Source organism: Bombus fervidus, chromosome 3 (genome assembly GCF_041682495.2).
Source record: "Bombus fervidus isolate BK054 chromosome 3, iyBomFerv1, whole genome shotgun sequence".
NCBI lineage: Eukaryota > Metazoa > Arthropoda > Insecta > Hymenoptera > Apidae > Bombus > Bombus fervidus.
This window is the reverse complement of record NC_091519.1, coordinates 16,946,375-16,973,604: the sequence shown is the minus strand read 5'-3', so window position 1 is coordinate 16,973,604 and position 27,230 is coordinate 16,946,375. Positions and strand designations below refer to the sequence as shown.

General features: G+C 41.4%; 2 protein-coding genes and 1 long non-coding RNA gene across 6 annotated transcripts in view; 2 read left to right on the top strand and 1 right to left on the bottom strand.

Moving 5' to 3' along the window:
• The window catches only part of LOC139985361 (uncharacterized), a 126,085-nt gene that overhangs the window by 94,277 nt on the left and 4,578 nt on the right, over positions 1 to 27,230 (bottom strand). The gene's annotated exons all lie outside the window — the stretch shown is intronic.
• LOC139985355 (guanylate cyclase 32E) lies at positions 410 to 25,914 on the top strand. 4 transcript variants are annotated; one of them, XM_071999741.1, is made up of 24 exons: positions 410 to 617; positions 968 to 1,062; positions 9,584 to 9,787; positions 10,158 to 10,355; positions 13,484 to 13,606; positions 14,439 to 14,634; positions 15,145 to 15,207; positions 15,502 to 15,746; positions 16,493 to 16,638; positions 17,749 to 17,887; positions 17,977 to 18,067; positions 18,916 to 19,121; positions 19,467 to 19,649; positions 20,465 to 20,569; positions 20,652 to 20,723; positions 21,075 to 21,240; positions 21,693 to 21,900; positions 22,006 to 22,140; positions 22,518 to 22,630; positions 22,717 to 22,868; positions 23,014 to 23,112; positions 23,172 to 23,316; positions 23,396 to 23,494; positions 24,048 to 25,914. In XM_071999741.1, the coding sequence occupies exons 3-24, from the start codon at positions 9,599 to 9,601 to the stop codon at positions 24,815 to 24,817; spliced, it is 3,843 nt and encodes a 1,280-aa protein (XP_071855842.1). In that variant the 5' UTR covers positions 410 to 617; positions 968 to 1,062; positions 9,584 to 9,598; the 3' UTR covers positions 24,818 to 25,914. The 4 variants fall into 4 exon arrangements, with proteins under 4 accessions (XP_071855842.1, XP_071855841.1, XP_071855843.1 ...); XM_071999740.1 differs by having other exon boundaries at positions 15,130 to 15,207; XM_071999742.1 differs by lacking the exon at positions 9,584 to 9,787 and having other exon boundaries at positions 15,130 to 15,207.
• Positions 25,012 to 27,230, top strand: part of LOC139985353 (receptor-type guanylate cyclase Gyc76C) — a 76,801-nt gene continuing 74,582 nt past the window's right edge. The window contains exon 1 of the mRNA XM_071999737.1: positions 25,012 to 25,150. The gene's annotated coding sequence lies outside the window, so the exon portion shown is untranslated. The remainder of the gene's footprint in view (positions 25,151 to 27,230) is intronic.

Here is a 27,230-nt window from a genome sequence, read left to right as displayed (position 1 = left end):
TTGCGTTACACGTTTTTCTCTATACCTTTCGTTTCGATTCCTTCGGTAAAAATTCTGAAGTAGAGACGAGAAAAAGTTCTAACCTTGAATATTAACTATAACTATATACAGTATCTAAATATACCAATGCCGGGTCAATGTCCTAACGACGAGATCGCGAGAGAATGGATATTGGATGTAACGCGAAAGATCCTTAAAAAGACGACGATTGCCGGCGATCGAAAGGAACAGTCCAGTCGGTCGAGTTCCGCGCGCCTCCCCCTTTTTCGAATCGTTTTCGCGGCTAGTGCTCATGCGCCTGGGCAACATATCACCGCGTCGAAGTAGCGTCGGGGACTGTGAATGGGACGACGACGCTGACGGCGACGACGCTCGACGTACGAGCTACGAGGGAAAGAGGACGAGCAGAGAGAAGTCAGTCTGGCCGCGCGCGCCTACGATCACTGTCGACCGCCGGTCTCACGTCGTTCTCTTCGTACCGGCGGGACGGTCGTTTCAATTTAAATCATTTTCTATCAATTTCAACGAATATAACTCTCGATCGTTCCCTCGAGTGTCTTTTCCCATCACGATTTCGTCGCGCGTTACGTCATTCTTTGCGCTGTTTCTTATCTTTGGTAATTTAGAAAAATCATTGTCCACTTTCCTAATTTTTGCTTCTTTCCTTCTATCCGTCTGTTTGCTATTTTCTCCATGAAGCTTCTTCGATGGAATATAGCGAACGAATCTGCGAAATAGATAGGAAAATGGCAAATAGTAACCGGTGCTTTTTATTCCTTTGATACACCGTAACGATTACGCGCTGCGTTCTTGCACGCTGTCTCGCGTGGACTACGCGACAGTCACGAATTTAAATTACGGAGATTCTAGTTCGCCATCGCTTGGAATGCTTTAATTCCTTCCACGGTGTCGGTATCGCGATCGACGTGGTGCCATTGGTGTCCATTGCGCGCTCTTTCTTTTCCAGGAATGCAATTTCGCGTGTCCCTACGACTTCTGGTGTTCCACTGAGAATCGTCTGTCTCTGACAAAGTTTAATTACACGGGAATACGACGACACAGGTAAGCGTGATAATTTATTGAAAAAGAAGAAGATTATAACGAAGATTCGGATGAAACATTTCGATCAATGCAAAATATGCCAACAGGCGTATCGTTCCATCTTCTTCGTAGCAAAGTGTTTCCTTTTCTTTCACTCGAAAGTCATAACTGTAATATATGAGCTAATACAACGTGCGCTGATACAATTTTTCATCAACGCGCTACTATCTTCGCATAATATTGAATGTGTTTGTGAATCGACGTCCGTTTCTACTGCAACTTTTTAAAATTGCCTCTTTTTTCTAACGCGTGATAAATTGCAACACCTACTCGAACAATACGCTAATAGAACATGTACTCGGAAAATTGTTAATCCGCGTACTTTAATCTACATTCGATACTAAAGTGCACGTGTTCGTCTATAAACAACGTGTTCGTTTCTATTCGTACACGCGTTGTTACAAAATCTGTCTTTACGATTTTTAATCCACGCATTTTTATCTCTACCAAATATACGTCTGCGTCGAACGTACGAACGTTCGTTTGTATTGCGACTCCCTAAAATTCCATGTCTGTCATGAGCTTCTAGACCAAAGTCTAGTTTGAAGTAGGCCAAAAAACAACGCGCACAAATACGATACCAAAGACAGGTTAGAGAAAATAGAGAGGCAAGGTCCGCGATGTTCGGAGGAGCGTAGGCTGGCGAAAAAAGAAAAATAGAAAAGAAGGCGATTGGAATGGGACTGTGGTGGGTGATCGAAGAGGGGAAAGGTGATCGGGACAACGTGGAAAGGACTCTAGCCAGTTCTGAATGACTGGCGGCGGGCAAGTGTTGCCACGTGCCGACGAAAACTTGGCCCGATAAATCATGAATAGGGTCTCGTGAGTGTGTAGCCAATCTTGTTTCTGACGAGGCGGTCGAAATTTCGAAAATCGAACGTCGACAACCGCGAACGATTGAACCTTTTATCGCGAACGGTGTCAGAAGTCGGAGGAAACCACTTACCGTCACCTGCGTCCCTTTCCGCCGACTCGTTCGAAAGTGTATTAACCAACTTCGACGTGCAGATATTTACGAGGATGTAAGCGTTCCGAGAAACCAAGGCGCTTAGCCGGAGCCGGTGCGGTGCGGTGCTCTCAAAGTAAAGCCTCTACCTGCTTTGATTCCGCAACGTTTTCGCTCTTTAATCGAGATACTTTCATTTTTATCGTTAATGAGCGAAATTCTTTCGATTCGTCCGAATGATATCGAATTTTCGGACACATCGAATTTTAATGGAAATTACATACCGTGATACTTGCTTTAATTTGCTTTCATTGGATATATCGAGAAACATGTTCGTGATGTTTTCTTATTATTCGTTTCGCGAGATCCCGTGCCGATACGCGGGGTAAATGTGAAATTGTGCTGTGAAACATTTGTCCTATGTATCGTACGCAGAAAGAAATTCGTGACCAGCTAGAACGATCACTTTGCCGTGCGATAGGTCTATTACGAGTAGGCACGCCAGAAACAAGTTCCGATAATAACAAATTCTCGAATTTATGCAATACACGGAATTTAGGATTTATGCATATACAATAGAAACAAGTTTCAACGCGAAGAAATTACGATAGCAATTTGAAAATCGTCGTTTAAGTGCGAGAGCACGAGAGTAGATATTGCATATTATATCTCTGACAGAGTAATAAATTGTTTTAGAATCGAAACAAGGAAATATCTAACAAAGAGAAGTCGAGCGTTAAATCCACGGTATCCGCGTGGGTGCTCGGCAATACCGCGCGTAAGCATAAGACAGAAATTGGAGAAGTTCCATTCTAGTTACCGGCAAAAGTCGGTTGATCGTCGAAACTAAGAGAAGGTAAACCATAGGACGACGACGAGTCAACGACCAACGCAGGAAGACAAATAGCGCGAGATAAAAAATTTCGCGTACAGAAGAATACACTCAGCCAAGGTGATGAAAAGAGATTGCAGTTTTTTGGAAGTTGCGAGCAACGAGCGTGAAGAAGTTTGGAAAATACACGAGGTGGCGTGACTTTCGACGCGGAATAGAAACAAACAGCGTTTCGGAGATTTGCCCTAGCCTGGCTACGAAAATAAACGGAAGGTCCAATAACACGAAAATAGAGCGTGTATCTCGCGTATCGGCGACCGCTATTTCAATTTACACACAATCGAGCAACGCCTTCGCTGTTTGCTCTAGATCTCGCCATCACGGCCGATCATGCTGTCGCAGGATTTATTGTTGTCTGGCAGCAAGGATGATCTCGCGACACTCGTCAAAGCTATCTTTAACTCGTCGATGACACTTGTAACTCACGGTATGATTAATGTAGTCTCGTAAATTATTCGTCAGACGGTTGTCGAGTTTATTCAACGATCATGCGCGCGTCGATCATCCGCCAATCCTACTTGACGAGCTCGTCTAATTAGAAAATGATCGTCGAACGGTGAACGAATAGAAATTGAATCGGGCAGCTCGAGACTCGTGGCTTCGTGTAACCCGTTGACGCAACCGAATCGAGGCGTGCCTAAAATTCTCTATGTAACACCATGTGACACAGATACCGAGATCACCTTTTTCGAAAGTCGGCCCCCATGATCGCATCGAGTCACTTTCTGCCGGTTTGTAGTCGAGATTCCCCGTCACAAATCATTTTTCGTGATTACTTTTACCTTCGAATCGAACGCGATCCACCGCCGAGTCGTATTTCTCGACGCTTGGTTTCTATTTCTTGCGCTGCTCCGGTAATTCGAAGAAATTAATTCGGGCAATTCAAGGATACACCGTTTGCAAATTGGAGGAGAAAGGACGCGGCTGCTCTCGTATTTTGCGGGTTATGAGACCGTTCTTTTGTCATTCGTAGTTGTCTGAAACCACGGCCAACCGTGGGTCATACGAGTCCCTATCCAATAGCATTCGCAGAAGCTGGGTTGCTTGTTCTCGTAAAAAAATTGTTATAAAAAAGGAGCCGACAAAAGAGAGTGTCCTATCCCGCTCGGTGGACCTTATCAGATTCCATCGAGTTGCAGCATGACAAGGTCCCTGACACGCAACATGCTTCGCGAACCTTACGATTTAACCTTCGTCGTATATTTGTTATTTCGTTTTCTTCTTTCTACCAACCCTCTATCCCGTATCGTTTGTTTCTTTCGATCGAACGTTACCTTTTCAGATTCGATCAATGCGTTCGCCGCTGCGTTCAATAATTTCCTATTCACACGGAAATCGCACGATATCCGTTTTAACGCGTTGACTGGCATCGGTGACTCTTTAAATTTCTTTTTATCCAATCTCTTAGAATCATTAAAATAGGATAAATTTGACGAAGTAAAAAATCACCGACGTAATATTTCGCATAATATTTTATTAAAAATCAAATGTCATCGCGTAGGTACGTTGCAATGTTTTGCAACTGCCGGAGCAGAATATGTATTTGTATAAAATTCGTGAGGCAGTGAACGCGTTAAATCTCAATATTGATCTAGTCAACGAAGCGACGACGCGCGTCGCCGTCATAAACGCGCGAACGAACGTTTACAGTTTGCGTATACACACCCAGAGCGTTACTCCAGATTTCGCGGGGCTTTTCCTTATGCACGGTTCACCGTGTAACGTTCGCTTTCGAGAAACTTCTAAATATAGTCAGCGGTATGAACAAACGTGTTCCACATATGTAATAGCTTAAGCGGACACATGCGTGTAGACGCGTAGAAGGCACATTGGCGCGAGACCATGGCGAATTGTAACGTGCTCGAAGAATACCCGAGGCGCTCGATACCGCGACTCCTCAAGGAAATAGTAATAAAAACGTGCTACAACCAGGTACATTTACTTTCTCTCGCTGACCTTCGTCAGCTGGCGAGTCGGCCGCGGATTTCGAAAACGCCTTTCCTCTGACTTTTCACCGGCAATCGCGAATGAAAACGAATGCCAAATGAGAAAACGGTGACTCTTCCTGTCGGCTTTGACGAGGGAAAATGACGATGGTCTCGTGGCTCAAAATTTGTTACGCGGTTACAGGAAACTTTGATCGTTCGAACCATCGAGAGCCGAGAAATTTCGAACGATTGTTCCAAAAGAAAAATTAAGAAACGTGAATGAAGATTGAAGAACAATGGTGTGAATTTGTAAAGTCGATTGGAGAATGCGAAAATTCTTAAAAAGAAAGTATCGCGGTTTCTTTTTATTAAAAAATTATTTATGTAGAACAGGGGACTCCTTCACCCTCTCGAAAATTTATGTTTCCTGCGACTTTCACGACACTTTTAGCATCGATAATGAGGTTTTGATATCTTTATTATCTGTAAATCTTCTCAACATCGAATTTATGTGATTTCGAATTACGTTATACGTGACATCGAGTTTACTTTAATGTGGTTGGTGATTGAAGATAGGACAGAATTTAACGCGCGATATTTCCGTCAAATTTAAACTTCAAAGAAACGAAATTTCATATGCACCAATCTAATATAAGAACTGGCTACTAAGTATTTTTTTTTTTTTTCAGTCACATGGATTTTTATACACGGCATAGCCCGTATATGTTTTTATTAAACATCCTTCTTATTCTTGCGCAGTATTTCGTTCACGAATCATAAAGTTTCTCGTACTCGTTCGATCCGTACATTATCGTTCCTCGAAGTTTATCGAAAATGACGGAAGTTGCCTTCGTTTCCGGAAAATTTACCTGTTATCCGCTGTTCGAATAGAGACGATGAAGAAGAAACGGAACGGAAGGAATATAATTCTGACGATATTGCACGGCACGTACGTTACGACTCGCGATCTTCCGCGATAAAGCACGCGTTAGGTGGAATATTTATTTAGCACGGCGCGAGATAAGGGCGGGAAATTTATCCGGGACAAGCGGAAATACGCGCGATGAATACCACATTACGAAGTTCCCGTACAGGTTTCCATGTCCGTCGCTTCCAACCAGCACCTGTCGCTTGTTAAAACGACCTCTATCATTTCGCGCAATTGCATCCGAGAAAACAATCGCCCACCAAAATTCTCGCCTATAAAAATCTATCATTTCTTGCGTTATATTTTCGCGTGTTCCATACATTTTACGAATGAAATGTTCCAAAAAAGAAACGAAAGGAAGCAGTGTGAAGAGAAAGCGAGGGAAACAGAGTTAAAAAATAAAATAACAGAGGAGAGGAAGTAGAGGGCAGAAAAATGTTTTGAAAGAAAGAAGCTTCTTTCCACGCCCTCGTTCGATAGACTTGAAACGCGTTAAAAGGAACGATTAACCTGTTGCCGGTGGAGTAAAACGCGAGCTTCGTTAAGAATGTGTTAAAGATCCGGCTCTTAGCGTTGGTTGTGAACCTCGCCACCATGAGCGTAACCATATCGACGATTGTTCACGACGCCATAAATCTGTTTCTGCGGCCTTTTAATATCGCGTCTGTTTACGACCTCCATCTCGATACGGCTCTCACGATTTCTTTCGCGCGGTGAGAGAAAGAGAACATCTGTATTTAAACGCTATTATGAAAACAGGGATGGACAGGAAAAAGAATAAGAAAAAGAAGAAGAAGAAGAAGTAGAAGAAGAGAAGAGAAAAGAAAAGGGATTGAAATAAAGCGCAGAGGAAAAATAAAAAGTACAAGCATTCACCGAGCAAAAGAAGGCGCAAAAGTCAGCCAGCTACGTAAGATTCACGCGAGTCTCTCACGACACAAGCGTAACGTATAGGCTCCCCAATAAGTCTTTTACCTCGAATTTAATGCCCGTCGTTTGTTCCAGCCACCAAGGGAATATAATGAAGAGATTACGATTCGTCGCAACAGCAGATTCGATTTCGCCTTGGCGATAGTTGCAACTGGGCGATAATTCTTTACTAATTAAGGACACGTAACGTTGGCGCATCGCGACGCATAAATGAACGTGGGTAGCGGTAAACGAGTACCGAGATATTCTTAGTAAGACGTCATGTATCCGACTTAATTGAGCCACGTGCCTTGCAACGCGTCAAACGGAAATTTGTACGAATCAGTTTCAAAGTTAATTAGAGTCTCGGTGGTAAGTAAACGTTCCGTCAATGTAACACGATGGAAGATTTGCGGCTCGTGTTTCGTCGTTTCGCGTCGCCGCGAATAGGGTCGCTAGATGGAAATTTCACACCGTTGAATCTACCATTTCGTAAATTATTCGAACCGAAACAATCGGAGTAAATTTAATAAAACGTGCCTGTAAATTCAATGGAACGATATCGCGTGATTAATTGATTCTCGCTTATCATACGGATGAAACGAAATATAAAATATCGAATGAAAAACGGTAGTCAAAGTCGATTTCGCGGCCCGATTGTTTTTAAGCTGGCTAAAAAAAAAAAAAGAAAAAAAATCACGAACAATACAACCAGACTGAGAGATAAATCTCCCGATAAGAGAATGAAGTCTTCATAGCCAGCGTCCAAACGAGATACCCTGTCAAGATTTTTATCTGTTTAATTGTCGGCAGCCATTAAAAGGTATATTCGACCGATGGAAACGCTTAACCGATTTATTCCTTGCCACGTACGAAATTATCGATCCGACTGTGACAGTTCACCCGTGGAAAATTAATTTCTTAGCCGCCCCCGTTTTCGCGTGCGCTTAATAACCCCGCACACCTCGTTAATTACCATTGGGGCAGCTGAAAGTCACGGCGCATTCATCACCATGTCGAAGTCGAACCCGAAGGAGAAAGAGTATAACGCCATCGATTTTCGTTCGCAATTTCTTCCAGGGTGAAATAAGATTATTCGAGCGAAGCTAATCAATTTGCCGAACTCGGTTACGAACAATTTTTAAGCGATCTACGTTCGAAAACAAGCTGTTAACTCGTTATTAATGGCGTGGTAAGCCGCGAAAAATTGACAGCTCGACAGCCATAGCTTTTTTACGTTTCTTCGATCGATGTTAATATTCTCAATTTGTAATTATCGTGATTCAGTAGCTCGTCTATACTATTTTACTTCTATAGGTTATTTCGCTGTCTATTTTCAAGTTGGAGATTAAATCTCAAGACGTTGAAACTCGGATGACTCGAATAATCCTACGTTGCTGTATTTTGTTCCTCGAGTGTTTCAACTTGAAATTTCGTCGAAAGTTTTCTAGTCGAACGGCACGAGGATTGATAGAAAAGCCGTGTGTGGCTGACGTGCACAAGTCGCGTTCTAATTTTGTTACCATTCTCTTAGTCGCGTTTCAATGTCCATCGTGGACGTAGCAATTGCGTCGAAGAACATCGGTTCCCGTCTCGATCTATTACGAGTGCTCTATTTTAATAACGCGTCAAAAACTGACGAGGTCGTTGGAGAGAATTTTAAATGTGTCCACAAATTGCAGTTACGTAAGAAAGTAGGTTTGTCGGTACTTAGAAGAAGACGAAAGGATTTCACGATGGTACGTCGCGACGATACGACAGCGTAGAAAAAGAAAGGAACGACAGCGATGCGTTGAGTCACCGCCATTGATTAACAACGTCGGCTTTGCCTCCATCTGAATCACAAGAGAGGCATCGTTTTCCTGTTCGTGAGAACGTCGATTCAGCTTCCATTACGTTTGAAGATCACAGGAGAAATTAATTTTATTAATTTTCTAACTTTATGCTCAAAACATAATGTTTTAACGTTAGCGTTTTATGATGCGATAATATACAGCGAATAGTATTTTTTATTCAGGAGAATATAATATAATTCCTATAAGGAATAGGAAATATTCCGCAGTTTTCACTTGTAAAATATTCGTACAAAGTTTCGATTTGATGCGTTTCGATCGTGGAAGAAAGGAAACGTAAGAAAATTGGGTGAGCAAGGAACATCGGAAAGGCGTGCTCGATGCTGCAATATCGGAAAGGCGAAGTCAGATTCGATTTGAAACTTTCGTATGTGGATGAAACGCGGTTCGATCGATCACGAGAAATGTATCTCTTTTGTTAGCTGTCGATGACGCGTGCTCCACCGCTCGGTAACACAATAGTTTAGACGGAAGAAGGACATTGGTAGCTGGTAGTTAGCGGTGAACGAAAAGCGAAATAGTAGGAAGAGGAAGTGTGGCACACCGTTGGAGATCGATGGTGTTTATTGCAACCCCGTCGAGCTTACCGGATTCATCCATTACCTTCTCTGTATCTTTCGCCGGCGAGCTTGTGCTTTTATCGGATACCACTTGCAAACAGAAGCTCGATGCAGCCGATCACTTTTAGCGCATGAACGAAAGATTCGCTTCCGTTAAGTGCAAACGGTAAACTTTAAAGGCAGAGTTTTTTCATTATTGCGTACAACATCCTCTAAAGAGAGAGAGAAAAAAGACATGGAAATTGAATAGAACGGAAATTATGATAAACTAAGTTCGAAACGAGCTGTAATGATAAATGAAAGGAATTAATTTACGAAAGTTTCGCGCTTCGGTATGATATCGTCAAACATGGAGAGTTTTTACATATTTTATACAAAGACATAAGGAAGATTGTAGGATGGAAATTATAACGGATCAGGTTAGTACGAGACTGTAATGAGAAATAAATGAAATCAATTTGCAAAGGTTCGGCAACTGGGCATGCTACTGGCAAACGTGGAGAGGGCTTGTCTGTTACTAACGGCGATCCACATTTTACTCGATAAGGGCGCCTACGCCGAGACATTCACCCTCGGGTATATCACCGGTTCGAAAAGACGTCCAGGCGACTTGGAGTATCAGCGTCCTGGTTACCGGATATCCGGCGCCATATCGCTCGCCGTGGAAGAGGTAACCGAACCGCTTATTTTTCCCCGAACGCTTCGAGACTGACCACAATTAGCACGGAAGTACCTAATTAACAACGATACAATTTTGGAATTCCTCTATTTCACTTATCGCAACATATTCTTGGTAAAATCCAGATAAATCTCTTCTCGAGGAAAAAGTTTCGTCGCGAACGCCTCAATGCCTTATCGAGAAAATTAGCTTGGAATAATCTTCTCGTTTTTAGCTGGAAGGAAATTCCGAGCTAGCTCGCGCGAAAGTAGAGTTCACTTTGAACGACACGGGGAAATAGAGCCGCGAGGATGGGATTGAATTTAATTAATTCCACGAGAAGGAGATGTAGGATATACATATATATTGCTTGGGTTGGTAGGTGAACGCAGGTGAGCTCGGTCGACGCGGACACAAGCTCGACTTCCTGGTCGCGGAAACTTATGGCGAAGAGGAGACCAGCATCCTGATGACCGCCGATCTCTGGACGAAGAATATCAGCGTTTACATAGGACCCCAGGAAACTTGCATCCACGAGGGCAGAATGGCGGCGGCGTTCAACCTTCCAATGATATCTTACGTAAGTAGCCTTTTCTCTCTTTCTTAGCCTTGACAAAGAATCCCGGTGCGTGTATACGCGTGTCTATTTCACGAATCTATGTGTTCGTGAGTCAACTGGAACGTTTCCACTCTGTCGTCTATTAACCCTTCGGCGGTGTAATCCGACGATGAAGAATTCAATAACGAACTATTTAACTTCTGATCAAATAATTCTATTTACTTTACTAATTGAATAAAAAATAGTTATTCCTTTCGTCGTTAAAATTTCTTGTATTGTTCCTAACAAATGGAAAAAGTACGATAGAGTTTCGTAACGAAATGTTAGTTCGCGTCCGATTAAACGAACTTATGAATCTACTTAATACGAATGAGAGACTCCCTTATGAGAGAAATTATAGAGAATTAACCTCTCTCTTCGATATACTCATCGTCGACAAAACTGGCAACGCAACTAATTAAAAGCTATAAAAAGAGGAGAAACGAATATGGAAACGTTGAAGAATACTCTCGCTCGCGTGCTCTTTAGTACGAAATGCTTTCTCAGTTACGTAACGACGAATGTATCGCCACGAAAAGTTCGTAATACGAACGCGGTCGAACGAAATGTAGGAAAAGCTTCCTCCGGCACGAGGCTCCTCCTCTTTTAACGGAAAGCGTGCCCTAAGCTTTAGGAGCACTTTGGTCAAGTAACAAGTTCGCTGTGTGCATGCTTTCAGCTCGATGCTACTTTTATCGCGGTTTCTTCGTATATCGACAAGATCAAGTACCACTGAGAGTCTTGGACACTCCTAACGTCTTTCCTTTCCATTAAACCTTTCTGGTTCGTTCGGGTCTCTTATATTTCTCGCAATATCGTAAGTTACTCGCGTGGAAAGATACAATCGTAAGGACCGCAGCACGCGACCGAAAACAAACGTTACAAAACGGCTTGTAATACCGAAAGTACAGTTGGACGTTGATTAATCTTCTAATTTGGCTCCGTAGTAGCCCAACTAAATCGAGAACTAAAAAGAAATTGTATCTACCGTACGATATGATTTCTATGCTGGATAAAAGTAGTATGCCGATTAATCAAGATCTATTATCCGGTTAATCGAAACTCCAGCGTATACGTTTCGATTGTAGCGTCTTATTCAACGTTGCGTTCCATTTAAATCGAGAACCGTGACCCTATGTAATAGCACGAACGGTCTCCGAAGTGTTTCGTTCGATCGTTTTTTCGCTTGTACCGACGTGATCTGACGGTGCAATGCGTGGTTTAAGCTTCCAGCAGCTGGCGGGCCGACCGAGGAAATAAATTATTCGTCGACCACCGAGGAATACGAATGTGCGAAGCTGAGATTACGACACGTTTAACCCATTCAGCACCATGGAACGGTCAGCTCGGTTCTTTTATCTATCTCTATATTTCGCCAGTTGCTTCTCCCAGGGTTCCAGGCTCGTTAGCCCCAAACATTTTGCACGATATTCGAATTTAATCGACTTGTTTGATGTCTCGTACGAGGTAAGCGATGAACGATACGTGGAAGAATTACGAATCGTACGAGATACAGTAATGGTTGCTTAAATCGCAGTAAATCAAGAGTTCGCATTGTTATTCTTGTGGAAGGGTAGTGATTTTATTCCAGAAATATTCTCGAGCCTCTTGACGATAAAAAAGGATAGGTTTCGAAGGAGAAAGCGGGAAACATATAACGCTATATAATACTATTCTTGTTTATTCTGGACATATACTGTCTTTGGCAAAATGTTTACGTTACGCTGACAAAATACGATATATAATATACGAATATTGTACTATAGATTTCACGTTAGAAATGTCATCACACCGATTCATTTATGTAAATTCATGCCTCTATGAATAAAGTAAATGAGATTTGTCTCGCTCTCTAAATATCACGCGATGAGAAATTTATATTAGAAATGTCATATATGTTTTTGTATATTACGGGTTTGTATATTTTGCATACCGTGACTAATGGGTTTTATAGCCAAGGTGCGATTGGAGAAACGGAGTTTTGTAGAAAAGGAAAAACAGAGAATGGAAGATAGAGACGATAAAGCGTGTGCCAAGGGGAAGAAAGATGAAACTATTTCAGGCGGCGATTCGTTAAATTCTTTTTGGTCTCGCTACTGTCCTGGCCGAGCGAGGAAATCGAGAAAAGAAACCATTCGTCTTCCCTGCAAATTATCCAGATCATTGAATGCTTACTTCCCTCCTCGAGGCTACGACGCGGTGTCGAAAAATATAGGAACGCTGTTTCACGAATCGTTTAACGCGAGCTATTGACTTCGATTGAACTCGCGCGAAATTAATCGACCCGGCGATAAAAATGCGTTTAATAATTCGTCCCATTGTCGAGCGAAGAAAACTACTCGATTTTATCTATCCGGATCAATGTTACATTTTAAACGTACATTAACCTTCGTAAGTATATGAACACTTTTGTCAATTTGTAATAACGTTAAGTACAATTATTAATGGTGAATTACCAATTAAAGGCAACATTTACTACCTTTTTATGGGATCTGAAGGAGTATAAATTTTAATTTCCTATTAAACGAAATAGAAATATTATATTTTACTACTCCATTTATAAATGTTGTCAAAGTTTGACAATTGGCGAGCTTTCGTGAGTGTCAGTTCTAGCTTTCAAATATTTGAAGAAAGTTTTATTAAGAATAGAAATAATTATACGCAACTATAGCGATCATAAAGAACAAAATATCCAAATACCTTTGAACAATAACGTATTTATCGTACGTTTTCAGCTCGATCGGATCTCGCGATCCTTATCGTTATTATCAAATTTAATATCCTATTGCATTAATTAATCCAGTTCAGGTATTAAACGAGACAGCCGTGAATCATCGTACGTATACGATTTCGTTCGCTCTGTTGTTCGATTTTCCGCTGGTCCGTTACATTGCGAGTCCAGCTGACACACTAATCACTCGCATTACGTGTCCCTCGCTTTCCAACCTAGTAATAGACCAACCTAGAAACTCGATGCAGATTCGAAACTGGCTTTCTGCACGTGGAACTAGCCACGCAATTTATCTTTCCGCGTGGTTCCGTTTGAAATATTATACGATATTAGGTGTATCGCGACGATTACGTTCATCAATCTGCAAACTTTGTTTCAGTTTTGTACTCATCGCGAATCGTCCGACAAAAAGGAATTCCCCACGTTCGCGAGAACGAGACCACCCGATACGCAAATCTCCAAGTCCGTCGTTTCCGTGCTGATGGCATTTAACTGGACGAAAGTAAGTAGAATAAGCCGCGACGCAAGGAGTCGTCAGACCGATCCGTGAATTTTAGCAGATTTCATCTTATAGTCTATACTCGATTCTATAGGTTTACTTCCAAGTTACTATAGGTTATTGATCTTTTTTCTTTTGTTAATTCATAACCGAATATCATAACATAAGAATTTCGAAAAATATCGGCTTGGAATTCCTATGTCTTGAAATACCGTTGCTAGTGTCACGTAATTTTTAAAGTGAATGCACAAGATTCAGTATAAAATCAAGTTTATTTTTCACAGTTAGGTTTTTTATTACAAAAGATCGGAAGAAGAACTGTTCGGACCTGGCTCGTACCATCAAGGAAGAAAGCTCGGTGTGGGTGTGCCCTTTTGAACTCAGAACGCGGATTCGTCGTCCGCACTTTTCGGTAGAAAAGTGAGGATAATGATCCGCGATGCCCATTGGTCAATAAATGAAGTTATTACGACAAAGAAAACCAGATATGGGCATCCTTGTTCATGGGAAAAGTCTGTTATCTCGCCAGACACCCGCTTTCTCCGTAATAGTTAAGAGCGTGCAACAAATACGAGGACCATCTGTAAACCGAAAATGTTTATGCGAAGAGAAATGAAACTGAACAGATTCGGTTTACGGTATCTCCTTAGGCTTGTTGCGGGTTAGTGTTAACAATGGATAGCTCTTAACGCCCAGACTATGCGAAATCTCGCAAGGACCATCGCATCTGGCGTAGCACGTGCTAAACAGAAATTTGATCCGTGACACTAGTAACGTCGAACGCTTGAAAATTATAAATTGGCAACATTCCTGTAGCTTCGTTTCTAACGTTTAGGTGACGTTCATGTACATGAACTCGACCCTGTTCGAATTTAACAAGATGTCAACGATCGCGGAGACGATTCTATCGTCGTTCGACTCTGCAGGTGTGACAGTGAACTTTCTTCGCTGTTGGGAAGAACCATATCACGTCACGCATATGACCAATCCGTTCCACAAACACGTCAGTGAAACATATCGGGAAACGCGAAGTGAGTATGAAAGGACTTATTAATTCGTAAGAGAAGAAAAGACGCAAAAATGGTGTTGCCTATCCAAGTTCGACAGAACTTGCTTTTTTAATCTGTAACGATCGTCGTAATAGTGAAATGATCTTTAACATTCCCCCCTTTTTTTTTTTTTTTTTTTTTTTCAAATCACAAACGGCGTACCGTCTAAAATATAGTACCCGCAGTTTGATTTTTCATCGAGTTTGTGTAAAAGCACATTTAGAACACGAACGGTAGCCCGCATGTTACGATTGCAGAAATTTCGCGCGGTGAATAGATACGGCGTGTAATTTGCCTGATAACTCGTTATCTATTTAATTTTCTGTTAAAAATAGTCGTAAATCGACCTGCTTTGACTATTAAAAGCAGCTACGGAGAAAGTTGATTACTCGGAGGCAAAAATAATTCGTGGATTATTAAAATTTAAAGTAAAGCAAGGAAAATAATCGTTGAGACAGTACGACGCTTTTGTTCCAGTTTACGTGATTCTAGGGAATTATTATGAACACATGGGACTGCTGATGGCTCTGGACGAAAGGAAGCTCTTGGAAAAAGGTATAAATCCGCTGTAACATAATCAGGTACATATACTAGAGAGCAGTGTCATTAGATCGTAGTCTAATATTCGTCTTTGAAGCTTTACTAAAACCATCCTGCTTGATCATCTCAAAAATACAATTATTCTTATTCGTCGCGCAAGTGATTCGGACATTCGAGGAAAAAGAATTCATACGTTTCTCTTTTCTATCTGTCTTTTCCACGCGAGCCATTCTAACGATCCTGTATAGATTTCTTATTAAATGCTCATTCGCGGAGGAAAAAAGCATATCGCGTAAATTCGTGCCGCAGGCGAGTACTGGGTGGTCGGTGTCGATATCGAGCAATACGACGAGAAACGACCGGACAAGTACTTTCGTGGTTTATGGCAGAAGAAGACCAACTCGTCGATCCTGAAGGCGTATCGCAGCTACTTCAGCGTGGTAGCTAGCGCTCCAATTTACTCGAAGAATTTTACACGAATGGTGAATCAGTACAGGCAAAAGCATCCATTTTATTTCACCAATCCACTGGCGAACATGGGCGGAATTATTCAGGTGACTATCATAATCACATACCTTGAGAAATCGTCGTTTCGATAATGCAAACACCTCGACGTTGCTAATTGTGGATATTTATGGAGATTCGAATTTTTATGGACGCAACTAACGAAACGAAACTGAGACAATAGAAAGTTCCATTCTCCGAGGATCGCAACGAACATTATACTTCCGATATTTTATATATATGTGTTGCATATCGTGCGTGTTTTACGCGATGTTGTATTAGGTTGTTCGAAAAGTATTTTTCTTTCGCAAATGTGTTTTTTACAACAACGAACCTTTGTACAAACGTGAAACTATGTCTGTGAAATGTCGCGATGTTTATCTCAACAGAACAAAATGGATCGTACGTAATCCGACAAAATAATATAAAACAAAAACGTTGCGCGTCCATTGCTTCCTCGTAAAACGAAAGAAACTTTTCGGGCAACTTAATACGTTTAAATTTGCATAAAGACATAAACACCCACGATCTATTATTCGACGTCGAACACTATGAAATCCATGACATCGATTATTTAGTTTCTATCTCCGAAGATATCACATTCCTATCTTTCTTCTTCGAACATATGAAATTCTGCCTCATCTTTCTCGTATTATAACGTTCATAAGGCAATAAACCACGGATAAAAACAATTCCCATCGATCCGTGACATTTATACAATTTCTTCGCCATTCGACGCAAATGGAAAAGCATCTTCGACTCTTAAACGTAATCGTTTGTTTGTGTTATAAGGCAGATCGTACCAGAAACGGCGTATCTGTACGACGCGGTGCATCTCTACGAAAGATCGTTGCTAAAAGCTCTGGACGAGAATCGGGACCCTCGAAACGGCCGTGAAATGGTGGCGACTCTTTACGGCGTTCACTATCGAAGCGCCATGGGGTACGTACAAGAAAAAGAGAAAAGACGAGGTGGACCACGAATCGGCTGTTTATCGCGCCGGTTTACGATATGTAAATCAGTTTCGTGGCGGAACGATCTCGCGGCGCGAAAAGTACGCCGAAAATGCGCTTGGACGATGTATCTTCGACGAAGTGATTACCGTTTGCATATCGTAATCGGGTGGACGAAGATGAAAACGAGGCAATTCGTCGTTCTTTGTACGTTTCGGCGAAAACCTAGCCGTTTAACGATCAAGGAAATAATTATGCACACTCTGCGATTTTTGTGGATAAAAATAGAGATTGGAACGACGTTTAGCTTTTTCCTGGATGACGTAAAGTAATTTGTTTGTTATGCAAAAATACGAATGCATCGGTAAACATAGCCGTAAATAGCGTCCGTAAGAAATATTTTACGACGATTCTACGATATTCTCGCGGACGCTACTTGTAATAAAGTTACCAATTGTTTTCGAAACTTACAGAAATATTTTATGATCGTTCCTAGTAAAAACGTTCTATCGAATTTCTACTGAAATTTTAATCGTTGCGCGTCCTATAAAATTTAATCGAGTTCGATAAAGTTGAAAAGTTAGAGCAGCTGTTATTTCTAATGGCGATTTATCCGGAAGATCGTAGCGATGTTAATGGTGGAATTCGAGAAGGGGATAAGAGTTCACCTGAATCACCGTGGAAATATTTACGTCTATGCGTAAGAGGGTTTAAAGTACACGAGGCAAATAAAGCAGAGGCGGTCGTTATTACGATGACGCAAGCGTCTAGAATGATAATTGACACTACGAAATAATTGAGGCTTCCACGCGGCTATCCTTGCTCTCGGATTCTCGTAATTTTCCTCCTCTCTTAAAATAATCGATGCTCGTATCTCCGCTATCCAATATCGTGAAATAATTGCTTGCATAATATTTCGTTATACCGTTTGACGAGTAACGAACTGCAAAATTAATAACGAGCGAAAGAGAAACGATGGTATAAAAATTGACGGGAAATAACGCTTCACGGGTTTCTTTGCGCAATTTACGAGGACTTTTAGCGCGCGTAAAGCGCGCGTTACGACGCCTGCCTGTTGCATGATATATCGTCTGTACAGATACATGGTCTACATGGACGAAAACGGAGACGCTGAAGGCAATTACACTCTGATTGCTCTGGACAATCGACCGACAAAGGGACACGGTTTATACCCTATAGCTTACTTTGTGGGAAAAGAGAACGGCACGAATCTGCCAGTAAGACGTTAACTGATTTTTTAACCGTGCCTTTTTCTTACAGGCCACGTTCCATTGGTTTCGTTTATCGATTCACGTTTCACTTACAGAAACTTCGATTGACAAGGGATATTTCGTGGATCGGTGACGGGCCGCCCATCGCCGAGCCTCATTGCGGTTACCACGGTGAAAAATGCACTTGTACGTATAAGACCATCTTTTTTATCGTTTCTGATTTCGTCAATGGTAGCGATAAATCAATTTTTCGTGACGTTTGATTGAGAAAAAAGAGGGAAATAAAGTGAAAGCAAAGAGGTAACGAACAACGTGATCGGTTTGAAGCGGTAAGACATTCGATAATTTCCCTTCGATAATCGAAACTTTTGGGCTCGTGAAAATGCGATCAGGGTAGAGGGTCTTGGTTCTCCTTCGAATTACCATTCGTCAGCTTTCTCCGGTACCTTTAAGGCCGATCGTTCGAAAATACATCATAAAGTTCGCCGGTCCGATCTTCAAATTTACATATGTAAATCTGTCCAAGAGGGAAGAAGGAGAGGGGAGGGTAGCTTTTGCCTTTTCTACCCGCCGATATCTTTTTCGTTTCCTTTAATTGAGATCGAATACATATCTCGACCACGTAACTGCGATTACGGATTATGCAACGAAACACAGTCGGCACGGTCGTGACCGATTTAAACGCTTCTGAACACGAGACGTTGAACGAGGGAGTACAATTAAAAAAGAATCGAATGGAGCGAGCATCTCTGACCCGAATATTCGAAACGATCGAATCGATGGTTCGTTTATTTAAAAAAGAATTGATAAAAATAATGAAAAGGAAGCCACAGATAAGATTATCGCAGACCAGAATACCGTCACTATAGACTAGAATATTGCGGATACTATAAAACTATAGAACTGTAGAACTATGTATAGAAGTATAAATTGCAGAACTTTGAAAGTACAGAAATATCGTATAGAACAATTGGTTAGGATGACAATAAAAAAATATCCAGAACAGATTCGCCACTTACGATCAAATCGTTTAGCTCATACGGGAGAAATCATGGGCGGTATAGCCGGCGGATTTCTGTTGATTATCATGGCGGTGCTCCTGGTGCTATACAGAAACTGGAAATACGAGCAGGAACTGGATTCCCTACTCTGGAAGGTGAACTACAAAGACATTCAGATCAAAGAGAAGAAAGACGAGTCGTCGGGAGCCAATGAGGCGCCTACCAAATGCAATTCCAAGGTAAATGCTTGGCTTCGTTCTCCGTGTCGTCTTATACCAATTCTCTGTTATTCCCGTCATTTCCCTCGATCCAATTGATCCTGGGACTTTCGAAGCTCGACGCTATCCCGCTATCAAATCCCGCATGATACTCTTGCGCTTCTTATACAATGAGACCGACTATGAGATCCTAGCAATTCGTTTATTCTATTATAAAACAAATATTACATACGTGGCAAGATTAGATGACTATAGTACCTTACAATGTAGTAAAGTTCCTGTTTTTCTTTTTTTTTTTTTTCAAATAAACGTTTAAACAATACCCGACAACGTCTTTTTAACGAGAGAAATAATTTTCCCGGATAGACGACGACGCAGCCTATTGTGAGAACCAGCCAAGTTTCTCTCAGCTCGAACCCAGATGCTGATTTTCGTTACTCGATGATTTACACGCAAATTGGTGTTTATAAGGGGCGGATATTCGCCGTAAAGAAAGTTCGGAAGAAATCGATCGAAATTACACGGGAGATGAAGAAAGAGCTGAAAGTGGTAAGTATAGGACGAGCTCGATCGGATCGCTTAAATCGCGTTTACATTAGCCAACTATTGGTCGGCTGACTGGGTCGATCGTCATCCAGCGTATACGTAACATCAATCAAACTCTGTCTTCCGATCGAACGATTTTTGATCGTTCGATAAGACGTTGTCCGTTCGTCTGTTATTGAGCCCTCGTGCGATAATTTAGCAACCAACAGTAACAACGATTGGTAAATCGACAAATTATAAGCCGTAGATCGCATATAAGTTTATCGTTTCTTAGTTACAATTTATAAAATTAATTTGCAAAATTCTCCTTGTTTTATCGCCGATTATATCAAGTTGCCTCAAAAGCGTCTTTAAAACCTAGTCCGTCAAATGTTGTGGTCTTTATCTTAATAGAACAAAATGGATCAGACGTAATTCAATAAAATAATATAAAACAAAAAATGTTGCGCATCTGTTGTTTCCTTGTAAAGCGAAAGAAACTTTTGGGACAACCTAATATTAGAAACTTGTAACTCGTAAACTTTCACTAACAATGTTAGTTTATTAGGCGGATGAGGACCTTCTCCAATAACTGAGCTAATATTGTTAGAGCTGCGGTAGAAACTTGCGGTTTTAGCTATAGTTCGTGTCAATACTGGAAAATTAGTCTCGCGTCCGTGAATCTATAATCCCAGAAATATATCTTAAATATATTCAATTAGATCATAAACAGGATACATACTACGATTCAGTCGACCAAAAGTTATTTAACCTGCGGCCTCGAGAACATCGAAAGCCAATACGCCGATCCATGTACAAATTAATGATCGTTTCTCTAGATGCGAGACTTGCGACACGATAATTTGAACGCTTTCATCGGAGCCTGCACCGATCCACCGAACATATGCATCGTCGTGGAGTATTGTGCTCGTGGCAGTCTCAAGGTAATTACTTGGACAGTTTATAATTAAGTAGACGAAACGTTCGCAATTCCTTGGTATAATTTTCTCGTCTTTTTTCTCGCAGGATATCTTGGAGAACGAGGACATGAAGCTCGATAATATGTTCATGGCGTCCTTAGTCGGAGATATAATCAGGGTACGTATCGTTCGAGAATCGACAAACTCTTTTGTCCAAAAAGGACCAACGAAAAAGGAAATTTTGTCGCGAGAAACCTTCGAATAACGTCTTACGACGGTTCGCACAGAGAAGTAGTGGAGACGGTGGAATATAATTTTTCATATCGAAATCCCAATCGATCGCTGAAACTTTCCCTATCTTCGCGAAAACCCGTTGAAACTTCGTACTCGTACGATGTTATCGAGAGTTTCGGGTTATATCTTCTCAGAATTTCGCGTATTCAACCAGACGAGTGCAATTGATCCCGGAATCGTCGCCTTTGATAGAATTCACCGTCGACAAGTTTGCTACTGCTTGTACGCTTTCCAGGGGATGATCTATCTGCACGAGTCCGTCATAAAATTTCACGGTTCGCTGAGTACGTCGAACTGCTTGGTGGATTCTCGATGGGTTGTAAAGCTGGCGGACTTTGGATTGCACGAATTCAAAAAGGACGCCGAGTGTGAGCCGTGTGACGTCATGAAGAAGTATCACGGTAATTTATCGAGCAGATAATTTATGAATTGTTTGAAGAAAGACGCGATATATCTATGACTTGTCATAGAACGAACATATGTCGACGGTAATACGAAGAAATTTACGAAAAGACAGAGTTCAACTAGAATTATGTAAAACTTTTGCAATTTGTTCGATGAATTTTATTTAAATGTGTGATGTCATGAAGAAGTATCGCGGTAATTTATCGAGCAGATAATTTATGAATTGTTTGAAGAAAAACGCGATATATCTATGACTTGTCACAGAACGAACATATGTCGACGATAATATGAAGAAATTTACAAAAAGACAGAGTTCAACTAGAACTATGTAAAACTTCTGCAATTTGTTCGATGAATTTTATTTCGTGGGTCTTTCTTTACAAGGTTTTTCCATTTATGAATGACATTTGTCCTGGATAATGATATAATTAAAGTTAAAATTCAACAGGTTTGCTATATCGAGCGCCCGAACTATTACGATCGACGAAAAGCCAAGAGCCAGTCGTGCGAGATTATCAGAGAGGAGACGTTTATTCTTTCGCTATAGTGTTGTACGAACTTCAAGGGAGACACGGCCCTTTTGGAATTACGGAATTAACCCCTTCGGAGATATTGAAGAAAGTAATCGCGAGAGAACCTGATACAGAACCGTTCAGGTATTACCGTTATGGTCGCGGTCTGTCGACGGCAGAAGATACTTAAATTTTATGTGCTTTTGTTTTCACCCTGTCAGCTACTCTGTTTTCCTTGAATTATCTCAGACCACCGTTGAACCAGTTGGAGAACTGTTTCCATTTCGTGCGCGCTTGTTTGATGGAGTGCTGGGCCGAGGACCCTGAGACTCGACCAGACTTCAAGATCGTTAGAAACAAACTGAGACCTTTGAGAAAGGGCATGTAAGTTTGAATATCTTAACCCTTATTTTATAGCGATAATTACATTTACTTAATTAACTTGAGAATATAAATTCTCCGAAATTGAAATTCGCCGATACCGTTGTTAAATCGATAAAAGATCCTAGAAATATAAATATTTAAAGTTAATATCGATAAGCGAGAATATTCACTGGCTACATATAGTACGTTAAACGTAAATTAGAAAGCAACAAAGGCGAAGTATCTGCACGAGTGAGAATAGACCCAACGTTTGCCATTTTAATTTCACTTGATAAAATAAATTTATTTTTATTTAATTCAGATTGTTAAAAATAAAGCAAGATAAAGAAACGAAAGAGAGTAAAAGTTGGAATAATTTAAAGATATGCTTTTCTCAGGAAGCCAAACATATTTGACAACATGATGGCCATGATGGAGAAATACGCGAATAATCTGGAAGCGCTGGTCGACGAACGAACGGACCAATTAACGGAGGAGAAGAAAAAGACAGGTTGCTCGACGTTCCATAAAATGCCACTCAATTAAAACGCTATCACGTTTCCTTCAAATTATATTACACGAAATTTTATCTTTCAGACGCGTTGCTGTATGAAATGCTACCGCGTTACGTGGCAGAGCAATTGAAACGGGGACACAAAGTTGAAGCTGAAAGCTTCGACAGCGTTACAATTTATTTCAGCGACATTGTCGGCTTCACCGCCATGTCTGCCGAAAGCACACCATTGCAGGTAATTTCTATCGGAATATTTCGAAATTTACGAACTACTCGCGTTTTTGTATAATATCGATATTGAAATAATCGTTAAACGTTAAATATCAATATTAACGTAAATATTAGCATATTAATTTCAAACGAAATTATTTCACTCGCAGGTGGTAGATTTTCTGAACGATTTGTACACCTGTTTCGATTCGACGATAGAAAATTACGACGTCTACAAAGTGGAAACTATCGGTGATGCTTACATGGTGGTAAGTAAACAAAGTATGTAAACGTGATACAGGATCCTGAATTATACTCCTTTCTACAGGTAAGCGGTTTACCAATTCGAAACGGTATTCAGCACGCGGGAGAAATAGCCAGTATGTCCTTGTGCCTCCTAGAAGCCGTAAAACAATTTACAATTCGACACAGGCCGTTGGATAAGCTACAACTACGAATTGGTATACATTCCGGTTAGTTCGGTTAGAAAACTTCGATATACGATTTTAGACCGCGCCAAATACAACTAATCCACTTTTAATTCTCGCCTAGGTCCCGTGTGCGCCGGTGTGGTCGGCCTAAAAATGCCACGTTATTGTCTATTTGGTGATACCGTGAACACTGCTAGCCGCATGGAATCCACTGGATCTGGTGAGTAATTATTAATTTGCATCAAGAGAGAAAGAAAGAAGATCGCGGCTTTGAATATAATTTCTTGATGCGTCTGCTCGATATCAGGACTCCGAAATGATTCTTCCATTTAACATATTCGCCACTGTTACGTCGATCGCATTCTTATGAAAAAAGGAATACAACTTCGAGGTTTGCAGTGAATATGTTATAATAGTGTAGGATCTTTGCTACAATTAGTTTATTTACGATAAATGGATTAAACAGATGTTGATTAAACAGGAAACGACGGTTGTTTAACGTAAACTAATCACGATAACGCATTATAATTAAGACAATTAGATATTAGATAGATATTTAATTCTTTTGTCTTAGCCTCGTGTCTTTTGTCTTAGCCCCAGCAGGCACATGTTCGGCAACTTGTTTATAATTCGCCCAACAGCCTCCAGGCTCCTCGCCTACGATACTACATTAATATCTCGTGAATTTTCTGTGATATATGTAAACTTCGACGTTTCACACTGCCAAATATTCGTAACATCGTATCACACGTTCGATATCCTCTGCTTTTCAGCTTTAAAAATCCACTGCAGCAGAGAAACGAAGGAACTGCTGGACCAAGTTGGCGGTTTCAAAATAGTAGAAAGAGGGTTGGTCTCGATGAAGGGCAAGGGCGAGCGTTTAACCTACTGGCTGACCGGCGAAGATCCGATCCTGCGAGAAGAACGAAGCAGGGAACGAGAGAATCGAAGAAACGGTTACGCCAGAAACAATTCCAACCCTCTGATACCACGAAGCTCTCTTAAAAACAAATCTCTCGTAAGATCAACCTTCATGAGGTGCTCGAGCGAATCACCGAAACGATTACGGTTTGCGAGCTCGGATCAACTGGACCAGAAGTGTTCTGGCGCGAACAGTCAACTAGAGTCTATCGTCGACAACAGTCCGTGCAAGCCGAAAAGGTCTTGCGCAACGAGACCTTCGTGCGTGGATAACTGGAGATCGTCCAGCAACTCGTGTCCGTGCGTGGAGAAATTGTGCGAACAAGAAACGCAAATCGACGTGAAAGAACTAACGCGGCATCGATCCGACGCGAATAATTCGCCGCTACGATCGAACTGGACGATCGGTAACGAACCTTATTTCCCGCGTGCAGGGGTCAAGAACTTCCGGTTTGGGCCGGCCGGGATCGCGCAGACAACCTGCAGATCCGCGCCCAACAGCCCGAGGCACAGCACTCTGATCTTAAATTGTCAGAAACGAGCGGCGCAGTCGAACGAGGAGATAGACGGATGGGATGCTACCACGCCACTGATTTATTATCCGGGAGGACGATTGGATTAAGGAGCTGCCTGCTTGGCCACGAGTGCAGCTGATATCTCGAGTCGGTTTGGATGCCGCGATGTCAACGCAACATCGAGGTGATTTAGTTGTCGAAGATCGAATCAGTGCTCGATTATATGTATATCGAAGTTTTGATTGTTCGTGTTGAGAGACGGGAGCGATGAAAGATCAAAGAGTTAAGGTGAAGAGTTCAAGTGAGAGTAAAGTTTGATTGGTGCGATTAATTTAATGGGGAACCATGGTTGTTTTCGATGAATGAAAGTCGTCGTGCGAAGCTCGAATGGCTGAACAGTGCGATGCTTCGATAATTACGGAAACTCGAAGGATAAGGAGGTAGGAATTGATTGGAATTTTCCTCGATTTATCATAGTATTCGATAACTAGGCCAAGTTTTGATTCTAACGATTCGACAATCACGTTCCGTTGTTATTAATCGATAATTTTAACCTAACGATTACACACAGACTGCAATTGGTCGATCAACGAGTTCACTCGTCGAGCGACCATTCGTTTTCGAATATGATTTCCCCCTGGCTCGCAGTACACGATGTACCAAAGCACACCGTACGTACAAACGAGATACCCAACAGATGTATTTATACATTATTTATAGCATACGTAACTCGTGCACGGAAATCAACTCGCCATAACGGTATATTCCACGCATTAGCTTAGACAATCAAGAAGGCTCGTGCTTTTTATTCTATATAAGTGTCCTCTAGTCAATTTATTTTAATTTTACGCACCGTTCAGTTCTTACGACGCGACGAATCGAATATTCATGCGGCGTTTGCAATAAAAATACGTTTCTACGCGAAATTATCCACGAGACAGTGGAAATTCGATGAAATCGTACGATAACAACGCGAACTATGTTCTTTACTGCCGGCACGTAGTACTTAAGACGATTATTTATGGAGTAATATATACATACATAATATATATAAATATATCATAAACGACCGAAGAGACTCGTTGCTTCAAGTTCTTTCGATAATGCGTATCGTGTAATTAAGGAATCGATCTATCGTAAGCACGGTACAAAAAAACATGTGTAAGTTTATTATTCTTCTTGAAATAAAGAAATCATTAATAAATCTTTTGTCTGACGATAGTATTTAGATTGTTGTCAAAACCGAAGTACACGAATTTCCTTATAAACACAATGGATATCGAGCAAACACACAGAGATTCGAGATAATTTCGCGGTATTGACTGAGATCTGGTTGTTGCACGTAAGTGCAATGGCATGAAGCGTGTACGAGAGAGCGAGCGCACGAGCACGATGCGTGATGAAACGGCGCCGATAACGCACCAAGATCCATTAAATTATTAGCATCGAAGAAATTAATTGAACGCAAAACGGTGATTGCACGCGTTCTCTTGCATCTGCTGCTGTTTTATCTGCGACCGCGCGGCTCGCGGATTTGTCGTGAAAAATTGGAAAATATCGATCAAAGTCGACCACGTCTGTGACTAAAACGAACGAATCAAGTAACATCCGCGATTATAAAATTAACCGACGACACGCGGTTTACCAATTGCATCAGTGAAGCGTTTCACCGCGAGGGAAAAGTTCGTAGCCGCGCGGTAACGATCGCGCCGATGAAAGTCCAGTTGCGGTCTTTCAGGGACATTAATCGCGCGCGTACATGCGCATGATTCATTTACGCGGAGAACATCGTCGATAGAGATTCGTTTCGATTTACAGTTAACAGGTAGATGTTAGAAAGTTCCGCTTGAATGGGACAACGATAGGGGAGGCCAGTACCTTTGAATATGCATACCAGCGACGTTCCATTCCTTTTTAATAATCTAATGGGTACTGTTACGTTTATTTATATATCGAGCAAGTCGGACTCGACGATCAGTCGTGCCTCCCGATCGCGAAAACTATAACTAATGCCGTTAGTGGCTCGTCAGCTAACTAAACTCTTCGTTACTTTAATTTGCACGTCTCGTTACGTGCGTCTTCGTAACACGTGATCGCGATACGCCACGGTTCTCACTCTCTGCTTAAGTGTGAAACGCTCGTGCAAATACTAGAATGACTTCTGAATTTATTGCGCCATTTACTATTCGGCGTCTTTCGCAAACTCGATAGAGCAAATGAATAGTAAGCTCGTGGAGAAAATTCTTCCAATCGGTTCCCCGTTCCCCTTGAAGGCAAACGTGTAAACGACAACGTTTCGACCTTCGTATTCCTCAAAACGCTATTTCTATTCTCGTTTACCGGTAACGAGTTCCAAGTCGCGATCTTTATACTTATAAACCTTTCCAAAGAGATCAAAGGACGAACGTTTGGTATAATACAACGTAGGAATCGAACACCCTGTATAACGAGGCGACTCTTATATACAGAATAGGGTACTATCTTATTTACGGTGAAGTGGTTGTCGGCCAACTTAGAGGA